General features: G+C 41.2%; 1 protein-coding gene across 3 annotated transcripts in view; it reads right to left on the bottom strand.

The window, feature by feature from the left end:
* DNAJC27 (DnaJ heat shock protein family (Hsp40) member C27) overlaps window positions 1-3,928 on the bottom strand; it is a 52,113-nt gene extending 48,185 nt beyond the window's left edge. Inside the window, exon 1 of one of the 3 annotated variants that reach the window (XM_078149818.1) lies at window positions 3,665-3,928. In XM_078149818.1, the coding sequence (XP_078005944.1) occupies window positions 3,665-3,751 (87 nt within the window). In that variant the 5' untranslated portion in view covers window positions 3,752-3,928. The remainder of the gene's footprint in view (window positions 1-3,664) is intronic. The other 2 variants (XM_020983955.2, XM_020983956.2) reach the window with 2 other exon arrangements.
* Window positions 3,929-17,994: the final 14,066 nt, after the last annotated feature.

Here is a 17,994-nt window from a genome sequence, read left to right as displayed (position 1 = left end):
CTAGCCTAATTCTGTCTGAAGTGTCAAGGAAGAGGTGGAGGAAGAGAGCCAGCCAAAGTGAAGTGACTAAGGTGAAATTCGCCTGAGGGAAATTTCACAAGGATAGACAAAAATAAGTCTTGTATATTAAACTGAAGATTTGGACAAGGGCAACTCTGTGTGTGGCTTGATGGAAATTATGCACCTGCCACCACCACCAAAGTTTCTGCCTGCTTCATCCAGAGGCTTCTCCCATGCCAACCAAGCTCCCTAAGGAAACATGGAGATAAATAGGGAAAAGGCTTATTTCATCAATGATGTACAAGAAAAATTGCTAAGACATAGTAACAAATCAATCAGCAAACACTTAAGTGCCTACTATGGGCCAGGCACAGTGCTAGGTGCTGTGCATACAAATAGAAAAATGAAACCCTCTCTATCTTCAAGGAGGTTATGTTCTACTGGAGAGGTACATGTTAAAAGAAAAAGTCAAGAAGCATTTATTAAGTGCCTACTATGCACCAAGTACTGTATTAAGCTCTGGGGACACACCACACACCAACACAACACACACACACACACACACACACAGAGACAAAAACAAAAACAGTTCCTGCTCTCAAGAAGCTCACAGAGCAATGGAAGAGATAACATGCAAACTGCTATATAGGAACAGGATAAATATGAGAAAAGGCAGATCAGAAAGGCTTTTTGTACAAAATGAGAATTTAGCCGGGACTTGAAGGAAGCCAGAGAAGCCAGGAGACTGATGCAGAGAGAATTCCAGGCAAGGGAAACAGCCAGGGAAAATGGAACATGTTGGGAGATGAGTTGTCCTGTCTGAGTAACAGCAAAGAGGCCAGTGTTACTGGGTCACAGAGAATGTGAAAAGAAAGATGAAGACCGAGGACTCATCTTTCCCCCAAACTCATCCCTCTTAGTTCAAGCACTCATTAACTCTAGACTTGACTCCTAATTGGTCTCCCTGACTCAAGTCTTTCCCAACTCCAATCTATCCTCCATGCAACCACCAAAGTGATTTTTTAAAAAGTATCATGCCCCCCTCCCCCGTATTAAACTCCAGTGGCCCTCTATTACCTTTAGAAACAATATAAAATTCCTGTGTTTGTCATTCAAAGCTCTTCACAACCTGGCCTTTTCCTAGATTTCACATATATTAATACCTTCCATAGATTCTTTGGTTCAACATAGTGACCTATTTATTGTTCCTCATATTGGACACTCCATCTCTGTACCTTTGCATTGACTGTCCCCCATGCCTTCTTCCTCACTTCTATCTCATAGAACCCCTGGTTTCTGTCAAGATTAAGCTCAAGCAATTCTGCAAGAGGCTTTTCCTGATCATCCCAGCTGCTAGTGCCTCTCCTCTATCTTGTATATACTTTGTATGGTGCAACTAACTAGATATGTGTTTTCTTCCTCATTAAAAGCTCTTTGAGAGTGGGGACTATTTAATTTTAGTCTTTGTAGAATAACAATAATAATAGCAAGCATTTATATAATGCTTGAAGGTTTACAAAATATTTTATATATGTCATCTTGTTTTACCCTCACAACGACCCTAAGAGTTAGATGTTATTACTGTCCCCATTTACAGTTGGGCAACTGAGGCAGGTAGAGGTTAAGTGAACTGCCCAGGGTCACACAGTTAGTGAATGTCTGAGGCTGGATTTGAACTTAGGTCTTCCTGCCTCCAGATACACCATTCTGGACTCTATGCCATCAACTGCCTAAAGGATAAGGCCACATCCAAGTTACAGCTTTGCTATAATTATGATCACCATGGTCTTGGTAAATCACCTCATCCCCCTGAATTTCAATTTCCTCACCTGTTAAACAGAGATAACTTTTGTGTTACCTCTCTCACAGAGTTGTCATGAGGATCAAATGAAGGAATAGTTTAACGTATTATATTATCATCAGCAGGTAACTGGGACTTTTATTTGTAATAAAAAGTTCACTGAGCTTAAAGTCGGATGGCCTGGGTTAAATCCTGACTGTGGGACCAGGATTAACTGTGATGTGTGTGACCATGGCCAACTGCTTCCAACTGACTGGAAGTACATGTAGGCTGATTTAGGTTCAACAGAAGAATGTACATTCTAATAATCAGAGCTGTTTCAAGATGGAAAGGATTTCCTTTGTCAAGTAAAGAGCACTTCTCACTGTTTGGTTTTAAAGCAGAGACTGTCAGGGATGATCCCTATATTAGGAGGGAGTTCATGAGATCATAAATATAGAGCTGGAAGAGACCTTACAGGCTATCCTGTTCAAGCTCCTCATTTTGAGGAAGTGGAAACTGAGACCCAGATAAGTTAAGTGATTCGTTCAGAGTCAATAAATAATAAAAATGAGATTAAACCCGAGATCCCTGATTCCAGATCCTGGGCTCTTTCTACTTTACTTCCATGGCTTGGTTTCTCTGGCTTCCTTCAAGATTCAGATCAATTCCCCCTTCTGCAAGAGGTCTTCTCCTCTTAGACTGCCTTCTACCTATTCGGCAAATATCTTGTAATGTGCCTAGTTATTTACATATTGTCTCCTCCAAAAGAATATACACTCCTTGAGGGCACAGGCTTTCTTTCACAGGGCAAGGCACATAATAAGCATGTAATAAATGCTTCCTGACAAAGATCTAAGAGAATCCCTAAAGACTCATGATGGAAAACGCTATCCTCATCCAGAGAAATAACCATGGAATCTGAATGCGGATCAAAGCATACTAATTTATCTTTTGTTGTTGTTGTTTGTTTGTTTTTTTGGCAGTTTGGATTGAGTGACTTGCCCAGGATCTACACAGCTAGTGTCTGAGGCCAAATTTGAACTCAGGTCCTCCTGACTTCCGGGCTGGTGCTCTATCTACTGCGCCATCTGGCACCCCTGTTTTTTCTTTCTCGTGGTTTTTCCCTTTTTCCCCTGATTCTTCTTTCATATGACTAACGTGGAAATAAAAATAAATAAACGCTTGCTGACTGAACCACACTACTTCCAAAAGGACCAGGCTGGACGATCTCTAAGACCTCTACCTTCAGATTCGAACAATAGTAGCTAGCATTTGTAATGTGCTTCAAGATTTGAAAAGCTCCTATGTTAACTCATTACATTTTACTCCTGGAATCTAGAGAAGGGGTCAGCTCAAGAGAAAGAAGCCTGTGTTAACAATAAAAGAGGTCCAACATTGGAATAGTCTGCCTTTAGAGGTAGTGAGTTCCCCGTCCCCGGGCATCTTCAAGGAGAGGCTGGATGACCACTTGTTGGATATTATCTACAGGAGCCGGCTGGACTGGATAGCCCCCGAGGCCGCTTCCATCTCTGATATCCTAAGATTCTATCCCAAGCCGGGGCAGGTATTTGAGGGGCTGGCCAGCTTGGGGCAGAAGAAAGAGCGCTGTCAACGGACTAGGTTCCAAATCTGACACCTGTGTGACCTTGGAGGGATTCAGTTTCCTTTCTATATAAAACCAGAGAGGTGGAACTCGAAGGCGTACTACTAAAGCGCCCAGAAAAGCTCCTCTTCCGCTTTCCCCAGCTTGCCCGCAGCCGGGCAAAAGGGTGGATAGGCCCGAAGCCGTTGAGTGGCCTCCGCTGCAGCCAATGAGCGCCGGCTCTGCCGCCCGGTCCCGCCCTTCGCAGTGCCCCTCCCCTCCTGGCGCGCGGTACTCACTTTCCCCACTTCTGCGTTGCCCATGGAGATGACTTTGATGCGCAGGGACTTGCCCGGCTCCTTCCGCTTTGGCATGCCGGCCTCCATTGCCCTCACGGCCGCGGGGCCCACGAACAGGACGTAGTCGTTTCTCTTTCGCTAAGCTCGCCCGTCTCTCGGGCCTCCGCCGCCCAATCGGGGAGCTGCCGCAGATGCTGTCGCCGTTACCGTCGCCGCCTCAGTGACACGACCCGCCATAGCGGGCCAGGCTGCCAAGCAGCAGGCGCGCTGGGAGTCTTGGGCTCGCGACGAGTCTCGCGAGGAGAAAAGAGAGGGCGTGACGTCACTTCCCCTCCCCTCACGGTCGTCGCCCTGAATCCTTCTGGGCCGGAGTGTCATTCTTCTCATGGTCCCGCACGCCGGAGGACCGCGGTGATTCATGGGGGGTTCCATTTTCGTTCCGTCAGTTTCCTCTGGAGGCTCAGTTATTTGCAGGCCCCTCTAGAACCACCCTTGTTAAAAAGAATGGGATCCCTGGTTCTCCTGGGACCCCTCCCTCAGGCCCCGGCGTAGGCCCAGGCCGCGTGTGCCCGCTGAAGGCCCCCCATGGAGTGGACGTGCCCCAGGCGTGGCTCAGCCGGCTGGGCCTGTTTTCTCTGCAAAATCAGAGGGTTAGACTAGATGCCCTCCAAGGGCCCTTCTCTCTTTGAACCTAGTAACTGTAACTACATTGTCCCCAACCCCTTCTCGACCCTTCTACACCTTTTTCCAGCTCATTTTTCGTCGTTGTCTTTATTGGAGTGTAAGTTCCTCGAGAATAGGAACTTCCTGGGCATGTATTTATATCGAACAGTGCCCGGCACTTGGGAAACCTCTTCGATAAATGTTTTGCCTAGTTCCTGAATTGAGTAAAATAAGTTTTGTTACAGCCAGTCCAGGGCTCTCAAAAGACATTATAGCAAGATAATTGCTGTGTCCACACCTTCCTGACCCCAATTTGGGGGGTTCTCTTGGTAAAGATAATGGTATTTCCTTTTCCAATGGACTAAGGCAAATAGAAGTTAAGTGACTTGCCCAGTGTGGCTGTATTTGAACTCAGGTTTGTCCTGACTACCTAGTGCTCTGTTCACTGAGCTACCTAGCTGCCTCAGTAGCAAGAGAGGCTAAAGCCTAATTTTACTATTTACTACCGACCCACCACTACCCCATCCTTCGTTTGGCAACTTGAGGTGCCTAGTGAGTGCCCTTCTACTCTTCTGGGCTGATTTTTCAAGGTCTCACTGGACTAGACAGTCCAGTACCCCTTAAGCAGTAAGAAATAGAAAAAAAAATCAGTGGACTCAAGGTACAAATCAGTAATAATAACTGTTACTTGTTTAACACATTAAGATTTGCAAATGCTTATTGATTGGCAAAGAACTTAATATATCTCATTCAACCCTCACAAATAACCCAGAAAGGAATTATATGAATCTAACTTTAAAATGTTGCAGGAATAAAGTTAAATAATTGGAGAAACAGTTGTTCATAACTAGATTGAACCAATATAATGAAAATGACTGCTATCTAAGGTAATTTTCTCAGTGCTGTGCCAATCAAACTCTCAAAAGAATATTTTTTGAGCTAGAAAAATAATAAAATATATATGGAGGAATGAAAGGTCCAGAATCTCAAGGATAAAATGGGAAAAAAAAAGTGGAAAGGAAGGGGGTCTATCCGTATCAGTTCTCAAACTGCAGTACATAGTAGTAATCATTAAAAAACTATTTGGAACTAGTTAAAAAAGAAATATGGATCAACATCCATGGTAGGTACACACAACATAAAAGCAAACAAAAACACTAGCATAGAGTTTAATAAACCCAAAGACCCCAGGTTCTGAAGGAAGTACTCACAATTTGACTAAAACTTCTGGAAACTGTATAGCAGTCTGTCAGAAATTAGATTTTGATCAATGCTTCACATCATGAATCAATTCTCTCCTCTGATATACCACTACCCTGGTGGAAGCCCTCATTACTTCATGCTTGGACTACTATGATAGCTTGCTGGTGGGCCTGCCTTACCTCAAGTCTCTCCACACTCCAATTTATCCTCCAGACACCAAAGTGATTTTCCTAAAACATCAGTTCAACTATGTCACCTTCTTACTCAAACTCCAATGGCTCCCTATAACCTCCAGGACTTAAAAAAAAAATCCTTCATTTGGCATTCAAAGCCCTTTATAATCTACCCTCCCCCTTCCAGGCTTCTTTCACTTTATTCCCTGCCACATACTCTTCGATCCAGTGACACTGACCTCCTTGCTACTTCACCAGCAGTACACTCCATCTGGGCTCTAGGCATTTTCTCTGTGTCCCCCCAAGCCTGGAATCCTTTTCTTCCTCATCTCTGCTTCCTGGTTTCCCTGGCTTCCTTCAAGTCCCAACTTAAATCCTATTTACAGAAAACCTTTACCAACCCTTCTTAATTGTAGAACTTTCTCACTTTGAATTATTTCCTGCGTATAGCTCATTTGTACATATTTGTTTGCTTGTGGTCTCCTTCCTTAGCTTGTGAGCTCCTTGAGGTTAGGGACTGTCTTTTGTCTCTAGTTGTATCTCTCGTTTATTGACTGACTGACTTTCTCATTCTATCCAATTGATAGTATTCCGTCATCACCTGAGAGCTATTTTAGTATCTATTTTGTATATGCCTATGTCACATATACCTATGGTACTCTTCATTTTGGACAAGATCCTACCAGAAATAATTTTATATTAATTTATGATAATTCTAAATCTAAACATTTTTCTGGCTAGAAAGAGGAAAACTGTCCAAGCTAAGTGCCCTCCTTCCTACCTCCCTGCCGTGTCCTTGGATATCTAACATAAATTATTTTGGAGTTAGAGTTATAACATTCCTGGACAATATCAAAAATTCCACAACAAGCTAAAACAATTAAAGAGCTTAGGGTAAAGTTCTATTAACAATTTGCTTCAGCAAATAGAATAATAGTCATTTAACTTCTGGTACATTCTTGGAGAATCATTTTCCTAAAACCCTTCAAACCCTCTTTGACTACTCCCTTGAAAGATTCTTTCCAGCTGGTCAAAACCACCCCCATTTCCAAGAATTGAAGTAATCAAAGAGACATTTTTCCTTCTCTTAGGTGGATCATTGTCTTAATCCCTTCAGAGGAGTAGCACCTCTGGTTTGAGGGCTTAGCAAGCCTTTTTCCAGGGCTGCTCATCTACCTTTGATGGATCTACCCACCATCTGTAGCTCCAATAAACTGTAGCATGCACAGTGGCCACACTCCAGTCAAACTGTGTTGGCAGATGAGCTAAATCAGGTTGAGGATAACCTACAGGCCTCAAACCCATCAGTGAGGTAAGGGGATGGCTATCTCAAACATGTAAAGACTTTCCACCCTTGGAATGGACAAATGAAGGTGGCTGAAGCAGCATCTGTGGAGTACTTAGAGCTTGGTCAGACGTTGAAGAGACTAAGGTCATCCATTGCATCCTGGGCCATCGCCAGCCATCTTGATTTTTGTCTTGCTACTGGACTTCAATGACTCTGGAAGAAAGAGTGAGGCTGACAGTTTTGTGTGACTCTGCCTCACTACCAAGTCAAGATATTGCTGTCATGTCATTGGTCCTCTTAAAAAAAAAAAAGGACAAACAACAACAATAATAACAATCCCTTCAGGGAATGTAGAGGAAAAAAACTACAACTATTAGGTGGATCAATTCAAGACCCCAGCAATTTTTCTTGTCACTAATCTCATCCAGGGAGGCATCCTTCCTGGACTGAACTGAGGGGAGGCTGACAAGAAAGGAAGAAGGATATCGTTTTGAAATCGATGGCTAAAGACTGATAAGATTTCTCTTTTAGATTAGTACAAAGACTCCAGGCCAGTTGTAATCCCTGTCCCAAACCCCACTGGTATGGGACTCTCTCTTTATTGGTGGAGATGAATGCCCTGCTCTGCATGAGGAGCAGGGCAGAGTTAGTGAGTGTCACAGAGAGTGTCCTTCAGTCCTCTTTGGGACTCTTCCAGCTTCAAATTGCTGTAAGCTTCCAGCTTCAGGAAGGGAGATGAAAGAAGCTAATCCCACTTCAAATTGTCAAAGGAAAAGACTGGGAAGACATGAAAGGAGCCGACAGTTTCTATAATGTCCCTTTCCACCTTGTTACTCTAGAGTCTTTGGAAAACTACCTTTGGGATGAAATCCACAATTGTCTCTCTTGGTTGAACTGAGCTATCTCCCAGTAGGAGAGCGCCTTCAGTTTTTATTGTCTGGGATATATTCTCCTATCCATACCTTCTCTAATTTCTGTTTTGCTACCAATTTGGATAAAAGGGTTTTCTTCATCATGGGACTGGTAATAGGTGGGAAAGGAGTCAAACCTTAGCTGTAGAGCCTGGGGTCCTCCTTCACCTGTGTCCTCCCCCCAGTAATGACAAATTGATCATAAGTTAGATAGAATCTGATCATATCCCACAGACTAATCATATTTAAGGGAGCAGATAGACATAGTACTTCTCTCTGTGAGGAGTACCCAAACTCCAGCTTCCTCTCCTGGCAGGAATTGGAGAAGGGAGGGGGGAGAAAGTCTATTCTGTCTCCCTTCTGGCCACATAACACAGATAACCCTTGCATGACGTGGAGCCTTACTACTGATGGCTCTCTCCACTTGGAGACTCACCACACCAGTGAAGCATGTTACATAAGGATAATTTTCAAATAATTTATTACTTTTGAATTCTTAATTTAAAAAAATTTGCATTATTTTTCTAAAAGAGAAAAGGAGTGAGAGGAAGTGGCTTTGTGTGGTTCCACCCATTTGGGTGAATTGTTTCCATCAATAGGACATAGACTCTGTAAAGGGTGGGATTTGCTTCCTTCACTTTTGTCTTTGTATCCCAGAACCTAACCTAGTGCTTTAGCATGTAGCAGGTGTTTAATAAATGTCTGTTGACTGATAATCTATTGAAAGTGGCATGCAGAATAGTCTCTTTAGTCAAATGGACTTTGCAGGCTCTCAATTCCTTTCCACAAAGCCCTGTATTGCTGTAATCTCCTCTCTGTGTTATATTCTATTCTTCCTAGGAATCTGCACTTTTAGAAAATAACCTTCTGGTGCTAAATTTGAATCCCAGAGATAATAAAAATCTAAGTTATCTCAGTGATGTGATTAGCCCTAATTATAGCACTTTTGCTTGTCAGAAGGCATTCATATGGTGTTAGAGCTAGAGGATGTCTTAGAGAGCATTTAATCCAAACTTCTCATTTTACAGATAAGAAAATGGTCCAAGAGAGGTGGAATGCCAAGTTGTAGCAGAGCTAGTACAAAAGTCTGGATCCTCTTGTTAATTATACTAACCCACATTTCAGTTAGCTTTGATAAATAAACCAGTTCATTCAGTTTTCTGATTTTGCTGCAAACATAATCTGACAAAAAAAATCAAAATGCAGTTCTTTAAAAAAGAAAAACATTCTCGAGAAGAAAATATATTTCTTTCAGAAATAAGAAGTGTTTGTATGAATTAAGATCCACCCCTCACCTCTCCACCCCCGTCTGTGATTTCATTGGTGTGGGAAACTCCTGATGTGGACATCCTCAACCAACACAGATTAGTATTTCATCTACAATGTAGAACCTTGAGAGTGGCCTGGATCACAGAGAGGAGCTTCCCATGGTCACCCAGTGTATTTCAGAAGTAGGGTTGCGTTTTAGAACAAGATGCTGAAAGATGACCAATTATTAAGCCTTACGAAGCGTCAAATCACCTTTTCTTTCTTGAATTAGATAAAGAACTACAAAAACTCATCAAATTTGCTAAGGGCCTTTGATAGAACAATAAGAGTTTTCCATGAAGTGAAAGGATTAGAAGTAGTAGCTTCTCTCTTTACCACTAGGTGTCTCCCTGACTTTATAAAACATGGAAAAATAAATCCTCTTATAAAGTTAGGAAATCTGTGAGAACAGAGCTACAAAAGATTTTGTTTGTTGGTGTGGTAATTGGCATCGTGTTTCCCATACCTGGGATACTCTCCTGACTCCTCTTGCCATGCAAAATGCTCTTTAAAGCACAGCTCGGGGGCCAATTCCACCATGAGGCATTCCTGGATCCACTTATTTAATTTGTGTATGTGTTGTTCTATCCACCCACCTCAAGAACCTAAGTTCCTTGAGGGCAGGGATGGTTTCAGTTGTGTCTTTTTTATCTCCGGGACCTAGCAGAGTTCCTGTACATAAAAGGCCCTAACTAAATGCTTATTGAATTGAATTGTTGAATTCAATTCCTCTGCTCTCTGGGATTTTGTCACAGGAATGAATACTGTACTCTGAGAGTATAGTTAATAGTTAACTGGTTTTGTAAACACTTCCTACTCTCACACATATGCATATACCCACCAAAACCCAATCATGCCACAGTTTTCTCCCATCTTTATGATGGGAAGAATAATGGAATGTAGAAATATAGGCATGTTTCTCATGTTTTAAGAAGATAATGGAACATGGAGTAGTGGACATATATATTACCTCAACTCTTTGAATTTTATTTTCTCCATGGCTGCATATTCCATCTCAACTGATGCCTTTATTGGTAGAGTTGGAAGGTATGGTCATGTGAAGAAGCCTCAGGTGAGGTAACCCTTCAAGAAAATAATGGTCCAGCCTAGTATTATAGAACAGTCAGTTGTTTCTACAAATTCTTTGTTATATCTCAGCACACACTACAACTTTTTCCTATTTTCTCTGCCCAAGATTTCTAGATGACTATCTCTCCAACACTTGTGTTCTCTGACTCTTGAATCTATATTTAACTTTGGTTTTGTGCTGCCTTATAACTATCAGGTTCTATATATTATATGATTAATTGTAATTATGTTGATATATTTTGATCACTCATCCAGAATATTCTCTACCAACAGACCAAGAACCATAAACCAAATCTTAAAGCTTTTAATTTAGAACAGAATCACAAGATAAACTTAAAAAGGAAAAGTCAGAAGTAGAATTGATTTCTTATGATTCTCTTATGTGTACTTTATATTACAGTCAAACTGGACTTTTTGCTATTCCCTGGACATAACATCCCATCTCTTGCTTCCATGATTTTGTACAAGCAGTCTCCCATATCTGGGATTCTGTCTTTATTCAGTTACTCTTGGAACTCCTACCTCCTTCCAAAAGTGAGCTCAAGAGCCATCTCTTACAAGAGTCTTACTGATTCCCGCAGCTGTTTGGTCCTTATGTCCCCTACTCTCAATCTTGTAGTCACAAATTTGGAGATTTGGAAAGGTTCCAGTGACTTCTAGTTCAACTCATATGCAAAAGGAACACAACATACCTGTGCAATGGTTCTCCAGCTTCTAATTGAAGACCTTCAAAGAGGAAAAACCTAGACTTTGTGAGACAGTCCATTTCCACTTCTAGATAGCTCTAATTGTTAGGGATTTTTTTCCCTTGACATTCAGCCTAAATTAGCTTCTTTGAAACTTCCACCCATTACTCTTGGTTTTGTCCTTCTGGGGTCAAACAGAATAAATCTAATCCTTCCTTCATATGACAGCCTTCCAAATATATGAAGACAACTATCATATCCATCCCTAAACTTTTCTTCCCCAGGCTAAACATGCCCACTTTCAATTGCTTTCATCCTGGTGGCCCTCCTCTGAACACTTTCTAACTTTTTAGTTCTCTCAAACCATGGCACCCAAAACTAAATACAGATGAAGTCTAAAAAGGGAAAAGTACAGAGGAACCACCACCTCCCTAATTCTGGAAACTATGCCCCTTTTAATATAGTACAAAATTATATTAGCTTTTTTGCCTGCCATATCACACTGCTGATTCATATTAGGATTGTGGTCCACTAACATGCTAAGATCTTTTTCAGAACAGCTGCTATCCATACTTCCCCCATTTTATACTGCAAAGTTGATTTTTTGCACCCAAGTGCACTTTACTTACACCTTACTACCCAACGTGTACTCCTCAATCCAGTGACACTGGAGTCATGGCTATTCCATAAACAAGACACTCTGTCTCTTAGCTCCAAGCACTTTCTCTGTCTATCCATCAGGTCTGGAACACTCTCCCTCCTCTGCTCTGACTACTGACCTCCCTGGCTTCCTTTAAATCCCAACTAAAATCCCACTTTCTCCAGGAAGCCTTCTCTAACCCCTCTTAATTCCAGTGCTTTCCCTCTTTTAATTATCTCCAAATTATCCTGTATATAACTTGCTTTGTATATATTTGTTTGCATGATACGTCCCATTAGATTTTGAGCTCCTTGAAGGCAAGGATTACCTTTTTTGCCTCTTTTTGTATCCCTAGAGCCAGCACATAGTAAGCACCTAATGTTTATTGATTGATTGATTGATTGATCCCTATTGAATGCCATTTTATTCAATTCACCCCACTACTTTATAGCCTGTCAATATCTTTTTGTATCCTAATTCTGTCATATAATATTATAGCTATGGTTCTCAATGTTTTATCATCTGCACATTTGATGAGTCTACCATCTATGCCTTTATCCAAGTCACTGATAAAAATGTTATATTATATGGGGTCAAACAAACACAGATACCTAGGGTCCTCCCCTGGAGACTACCTACCACATGGACATTAAACCATCAACAAACGTCCTTTGAGAGCCTGGCCATCCAATCAGTGATCCATGACAGTACTATATAATCCATATTTTCCATCTTATTACAAAAATAGTATGAGATACTTTATGAAAAACTTTACTGAAATCTAGACAAATCGCTGTGTATTTAGTTTGGACATATTTTGTTTTTACTCATTGATATACATGTTATTTCCCCCTCAAAGTTACCTGAAAGAATGGTTCATTTTTGTCTCTGATCCCCATCACCAGCACAGTGCCTGGCAGACAGCAGGATGCTTCATTAAATAGTCCTGAATCATTTTTAGCTCCCTTGAAACAAAGGAGTAGAGTCACCTCCAGGCTCCTGTGCTGGAGAGAAAAGGGCCACTGGACAACACATACTCCTAGTGTAGCATGGTCTAGAACACCATTCACTTCTCCCTCTCTGAGAAGCTTACTACATTTCACTGCTGCCCATTCTACTCCATCCCCAAAGCTATGGTTCTTCTTTGCCTCTGAAGTGGCTGCTGCTGTCATCACCTCATAGAGCTATCATCTGCTGCTATGGTTTCTTTTTCCTTTAGAGAGAATGCTCATGTTCTTTTTTGAGACTCTTCAGCCAACATGCCTGGGGATAATCAACATGTTTCCAGCTCTTTTGTTAGCTTCACAGTCATGCCAGGTCTCACATAAAATGGTCTCTAAAAAGTTGTGCAGACCCATTTTTTCCACCCCAACTAGTTAACTTCCCTACTTCTTACTAACTAAACACTTCCATCATATTCTCCACAGGAAATCTCTCACGTCTACCTGATAGGCTAAAGGCAACTCCCATAATGTCCCTTGCACCATGAAAATCACTTTGACATCAATGAGTTCCTTGGCAACACTGGATAGAGTAAGGAACCTTGGGCCCTGCATTCCTGAGACTAAGACAAATCCCAGTGTCCCTTACACAAGGCTTTTGTGCTCTTTTTTGGTTGCTCAATGCCCTACTTTTTTTGCTTTCTTCCTGGTTCTCTGCTATGATCTAAATTGCTGAATCCATGGAAGTGAGGCATTAATTATTCTATTAGATTAACATAGGTATAATCTCTTAATTAGCTATAGATGAATCCTGGACTTTAGTTGGTTTATGGTTTGTGGACTTTTAATATTTTAAGACAAAAGTAAAAACCAAAAATTAGCAGTCCAATGTTCATCTATGCCTTGAGTCAGGAGGGTTTAGTTTGGTCTGATTTTTTTTTTAATATTCTTCAGATTTCCTGATGCTATTGCTGTGATAGTTCCTGGTGTCCATGGAAACCACACAGAAAATGTGGGGAAGAAGAGCAAGGAAAGAGAGAGCAGACAGCAGCCTAAGGAAAGAGCATCTGTGATCTGTACATGATACCTCCCCCTCCCTGTACCTTTAACCAGTTCCTTGCTGCCTCATCCACTCACCTGCTTTCCTAGTTGCCACAAGTAACAATGATTCTTTACCCTCTCCACCACTCATGCCCTTAATTCATCAGTTCTGGGAGAAGTTGGAAGTTTAACATGGGCACAAAAACCAAAGGGATTCCTATGAACCTGGGATAGTCTGCATTCACTTATCTAGAAGCCACTTCTTTTATTGAACAGGAAAAATGGATGCTACAAAATCCATGCTTAAAGCTTATTCACTTTACTCATGGGAGTATATTTAGTCTAGACCCTCACTCAGAGCCTATTTATTGTTACCTGAGATATAATTTTAACAACTGGGTTATGTGAGTGTGATCATATACTCACATAAAGATAATATACATGCATGTACATTTGTGTATATATACATATATGTATATAAATATGTATGCATATATATGTATATGCACATATATACACATAATATACATGAAAGAGGTTGGATGCATTTCGGATAGAGATCTGTCTTCAAAGTCAGGAAGACATATATGTGTGTGTGTGTATACATATGCATATAAATATATATGTGCATATGTGTATATTTACACATATTTACACAGAATACATGTGAAAGAGGTGGGGTGCATTTCGGATAAAGATCTGTCTTCAAAGTCAGGAGATCTAGGCTTTAGTCTCACCTCTGAAACATGCTAGAGGTTTGACCCTGAGCAAGTCACTTATCTTCTCATTGCTCCAGGCACCTGTCTAAGACCATAAACTGTGGAACAGTTGCTAACTTACATTGGTAAAGGGAACTTCCTCAATAGAAATTGCTAACACTGGTAAAATGAAAGGTCTGGACCAAGAAAAAAAATTATACTGAAAATTTTAGAAGGAACAAATTTGAGGGGGTGCATATGTGTAGCTGAGTATGTTATGTCTGAGAACCATTCTGAATCTGTCTAGGCATGAATCTATGTGTGAATAACCATGTGGAAGTCTGTGAGCACACCAAAGTGTGTGGTTATGGTATGCAAGAAAGAGAGTACATGTAGGTTTAAATTGTGTGGCTCTGTCAGTTTGTGTGTATACTTATTGTGTATATGGTTCTATAAGGGCATCTGTGGGTGAGTTTACTATCTTCTCATATGCTTTGGTGTGATTAGGTGTGGAATGTGTGAATGTGCCTGTGAACTTGTAATCTGTGAGTACGCATTTCTGTGTTAGATGTGTTAGAGTGTCCATGGTAGAATTTGTTTGAATTTCTGGGTTAATCTATGTATTTGAAGGTGTATTTCTTAGTCCAAAAGGTCAAATATGTTTTTGTCTTTGGGTCTTCCTGTATCTTTCATAATTTGCCCCCTTCTTCCTGTTTTCCTGCTTCTAACTCTCCCTATCCTGTGTTCCTTGTATAGGGCTTTGCTCTCAGCATGGTGCTATTTCCTACTGAGGCATCAATTAGTGATTTCTAAAGGTATCACTCCTACTAGAAATAGGAATTTTAACTCCTTTTAAAGCCAGTTTCTCCCAGAAACAAAGGCCTAAGTTTTTAATGCCAGTATTTTACCAATGTGGCGTGGTAGCTAGCCATTCTTCTCCAAAGAATTAAAAATGAGCATTACCCAGAGGGCAGTGAAGAGGTGTGTGGTAGGTATGAACAGGCTACAATAAACAACAAATAAAGAACTATAGGAACAAACCTGAGTAAAGGCTGTCATCAAAGATGTCTGAGCAGAAAAGAAGATAGGCTAGTCATTTAGTAAGATCAAAGTGTATCTGATGTGATAGCCTTGGTATTTCACTGATCTCCTGATATCCAGAGAAAGTAAAGAAGCCCTCAGTACATTAGCTGGTTTCTCTCAGGTGAACTTATGGTAGGACATGGAGAAGAGTAGCTCATGATAGGCAGGCAAGGATGGGCAGAGAACTTCATTGTGGGAGGGAACATCCACCTGGATAGGTTCATGTATCTATTTGAGAGTAAGGGATTTGGGGAGTCCAGAAACCTTCAAGACTCCAAGGAATGAATCCCTCATAATGGAATTTCAAAGGGGAGTAGAAAGTCAAGAGGCCCTATCTGCTATTTCCTGTACTCCACCATGTAGGTGGCTATCTAGTTGGAGAACTTAGCAGGCTGTTCCTGTGCTTATGTGTGGTGCCTGCTTATGTGAACACATTCATATTATTTCTCTGTCTTTTGCAGCAACTAGGGCTTTCTATTTTATACACACACACACACACACACACACACACATATGTTTATATGTATACTATACACACATATGCCTATAGATTCACATATGGTTATTTTTACAAACACGAATTTCCTTTCCATTGTGACTCTAGGAAAAAAGATAGCTTTTATTGAATGCTGTGCACACAGTAGTAAGTCAAAAAACATTTATTATGTATATGCTTATGTGTCTAGCACTGTGCTAAGCATTGAGGATACAAAGAAAGCTAAAAACAAGATCTCTGACATCAAAGAGCTCACAGTCTAATGGGGGAGACAGCATATAAGTAACTCTGTACATATAATAGAAGATAATTTCAGAGGGAGGGTTTTGGGTGGAACCCAGAAAGGCTTCCTGCAGAAAGCAGGATTTGAGCTGAGTCACGAAGGAGGTCAGGGAAGCTGGGAGATGGAGATGAGAAGGGAAAACATTCCAGACTTAGGGGACAGCCCATGGAAAGACATAGGGTTGGGACATGCAGTGTCACATGTTGGGAATTGCAAGTAGGACAATGTAGTTGGATTGTAGAGGTCTTGGAGGGGAGTAGATTATAAAAATCCTGAAAAGTAGGAAGAGGCCAGGTTATGAAAAGCTTTAAATGCAAAATAGAGCATTTTATATTTGATACTAGAGGTAATGGGGGGCACTGGAGTTTATTGACTGGAGGAAAGACATGGCCTGATCTATACTTTAGGAAAATCACTTTGTCAGCTAAGTGGAGAGGATGGATTGGTGTGGGGAACAAATATAGGAGGCAAATATTTACTGGAGGCAAAGAGACCAAAAACAATTATTGTAACACTTGAGGTGTGAGGTGACAAGGGCCTGCACCAGGGAGATGGCTGTTTGATAGCAGTTACATTTCTGCTCTAAGGGAAGGGCTTTAAGGGAAGCTGCCTGACTCTGACTATGACCTTGGGCACAGTGCTCCAAGTTCAAATCTCAAGGACTGTTACAAGGATAGGAAGAAGCTTAAATTACTTTTATGGTCATTGCCTCTACTGATCCTAATCTAATAGGATCCTAGTGTTTTGAAGCTGAAATGGACCTTAGAGGCCATGTAGTCCAACCCCTTCATCTTATAGCTGAGGACGCCAAAGCCCAGAGAGGTCAAGCAACTAGCTTCTGATCACACACAATTGTTATAAGTCAAAAGCAGGATTTGAACACAGGTCTTCCTGACCACATAGCTAGCTCTCTATCTGCAGCACCAAACTCTCTCTTGTGGACATTAAATAAGATAAAAGGTGTTTTGTAACTATGAAGTGCTATGTAAGTATGTTTCTGTTATTGTCTGTACTGTTCCTTTGGCAACTTAATCATATATATGACATGAAACTATCTTTGTGGTACACACACACATACACAAAACCAGGGAAAAGGTTAAAGATATGTATAGATATCAGATCTATCATAGACTTGGAGGAGAGAGAGAGACAGGGAGACAATGGTACAGAGTTGGCCAAATGGAAATCTGAAAGCTAATGAGGAGGCGTGTTGTCTTCCTTGAGCATGTATCTGACACATGCCTGCAAAGGCTCATCAAACCCACTAAGTTCTGCCCACTTCTGCTGATTCATATAGGAACAAATAATAAAAAGAAACCTTGGATGTGTCTGTAATGACTTTTAAGTTCTAGATAGAAAAGCCCTAAGTGCCTGAGGGCACAGGTGGAGTTTTCTCCTCTTTTCAGTTAAAGGTCCCAACTTTGGAGGGAAAAAGAAAGCTGAATACATAGTGTTTCCTAATTCAGATAATGAAACAGGCCCATGGCCAAGAGTTATAGGGGACTTCAACTATCCAGAAATCAAATGGAAGTCCAATTTTGCTCAAAGAAGTTGTTGTTTTTCAGTGGTTTTAGTAGTATCTGAGTCTTCGTGACCCTGTTCTGGGTTTTCTTGGCAGAGATACTGGAGTGGTTTGCCATTTTCTTCTCCAGCTCATTTTATGGATGAGGAAACTGAGGCAAATAGGGTTAAGTGATTTGCCTTGGGTCACACAGCTAATAAGTGTCTGAGGCCAGATTTGAATTCAGGTCTTCCTGACTCCAGGCCTGGCATTCTATCCACCGTGCCACCTAGCTGCCCAGCTCAAAGAAGAGTATCTAATAAATT

This window comes from Phascolarctos cinereus, unplaced genomic scaffold, assembly GCF_003287225.1.
Source record: "Phascolarctos cinereus isolate Bilbo 61053 unplaced genomic scaffold, phaCin_HiC Scaffold_2;HRSCAF=192, whole genome shotgun sequence".
In the NCBI taxonomy this organism is placed as follows: Eukaryota; Metazoa; Chordata; class Mammalia; order Diprotodontia; family Phascolarctidae; genus Phascolarctos; species Phascolarctos cinereus.
Note: the sequence above shows the minus strand (reverse complement) of the source record. Positions and strands in the feature narration are given on the sequence as shown.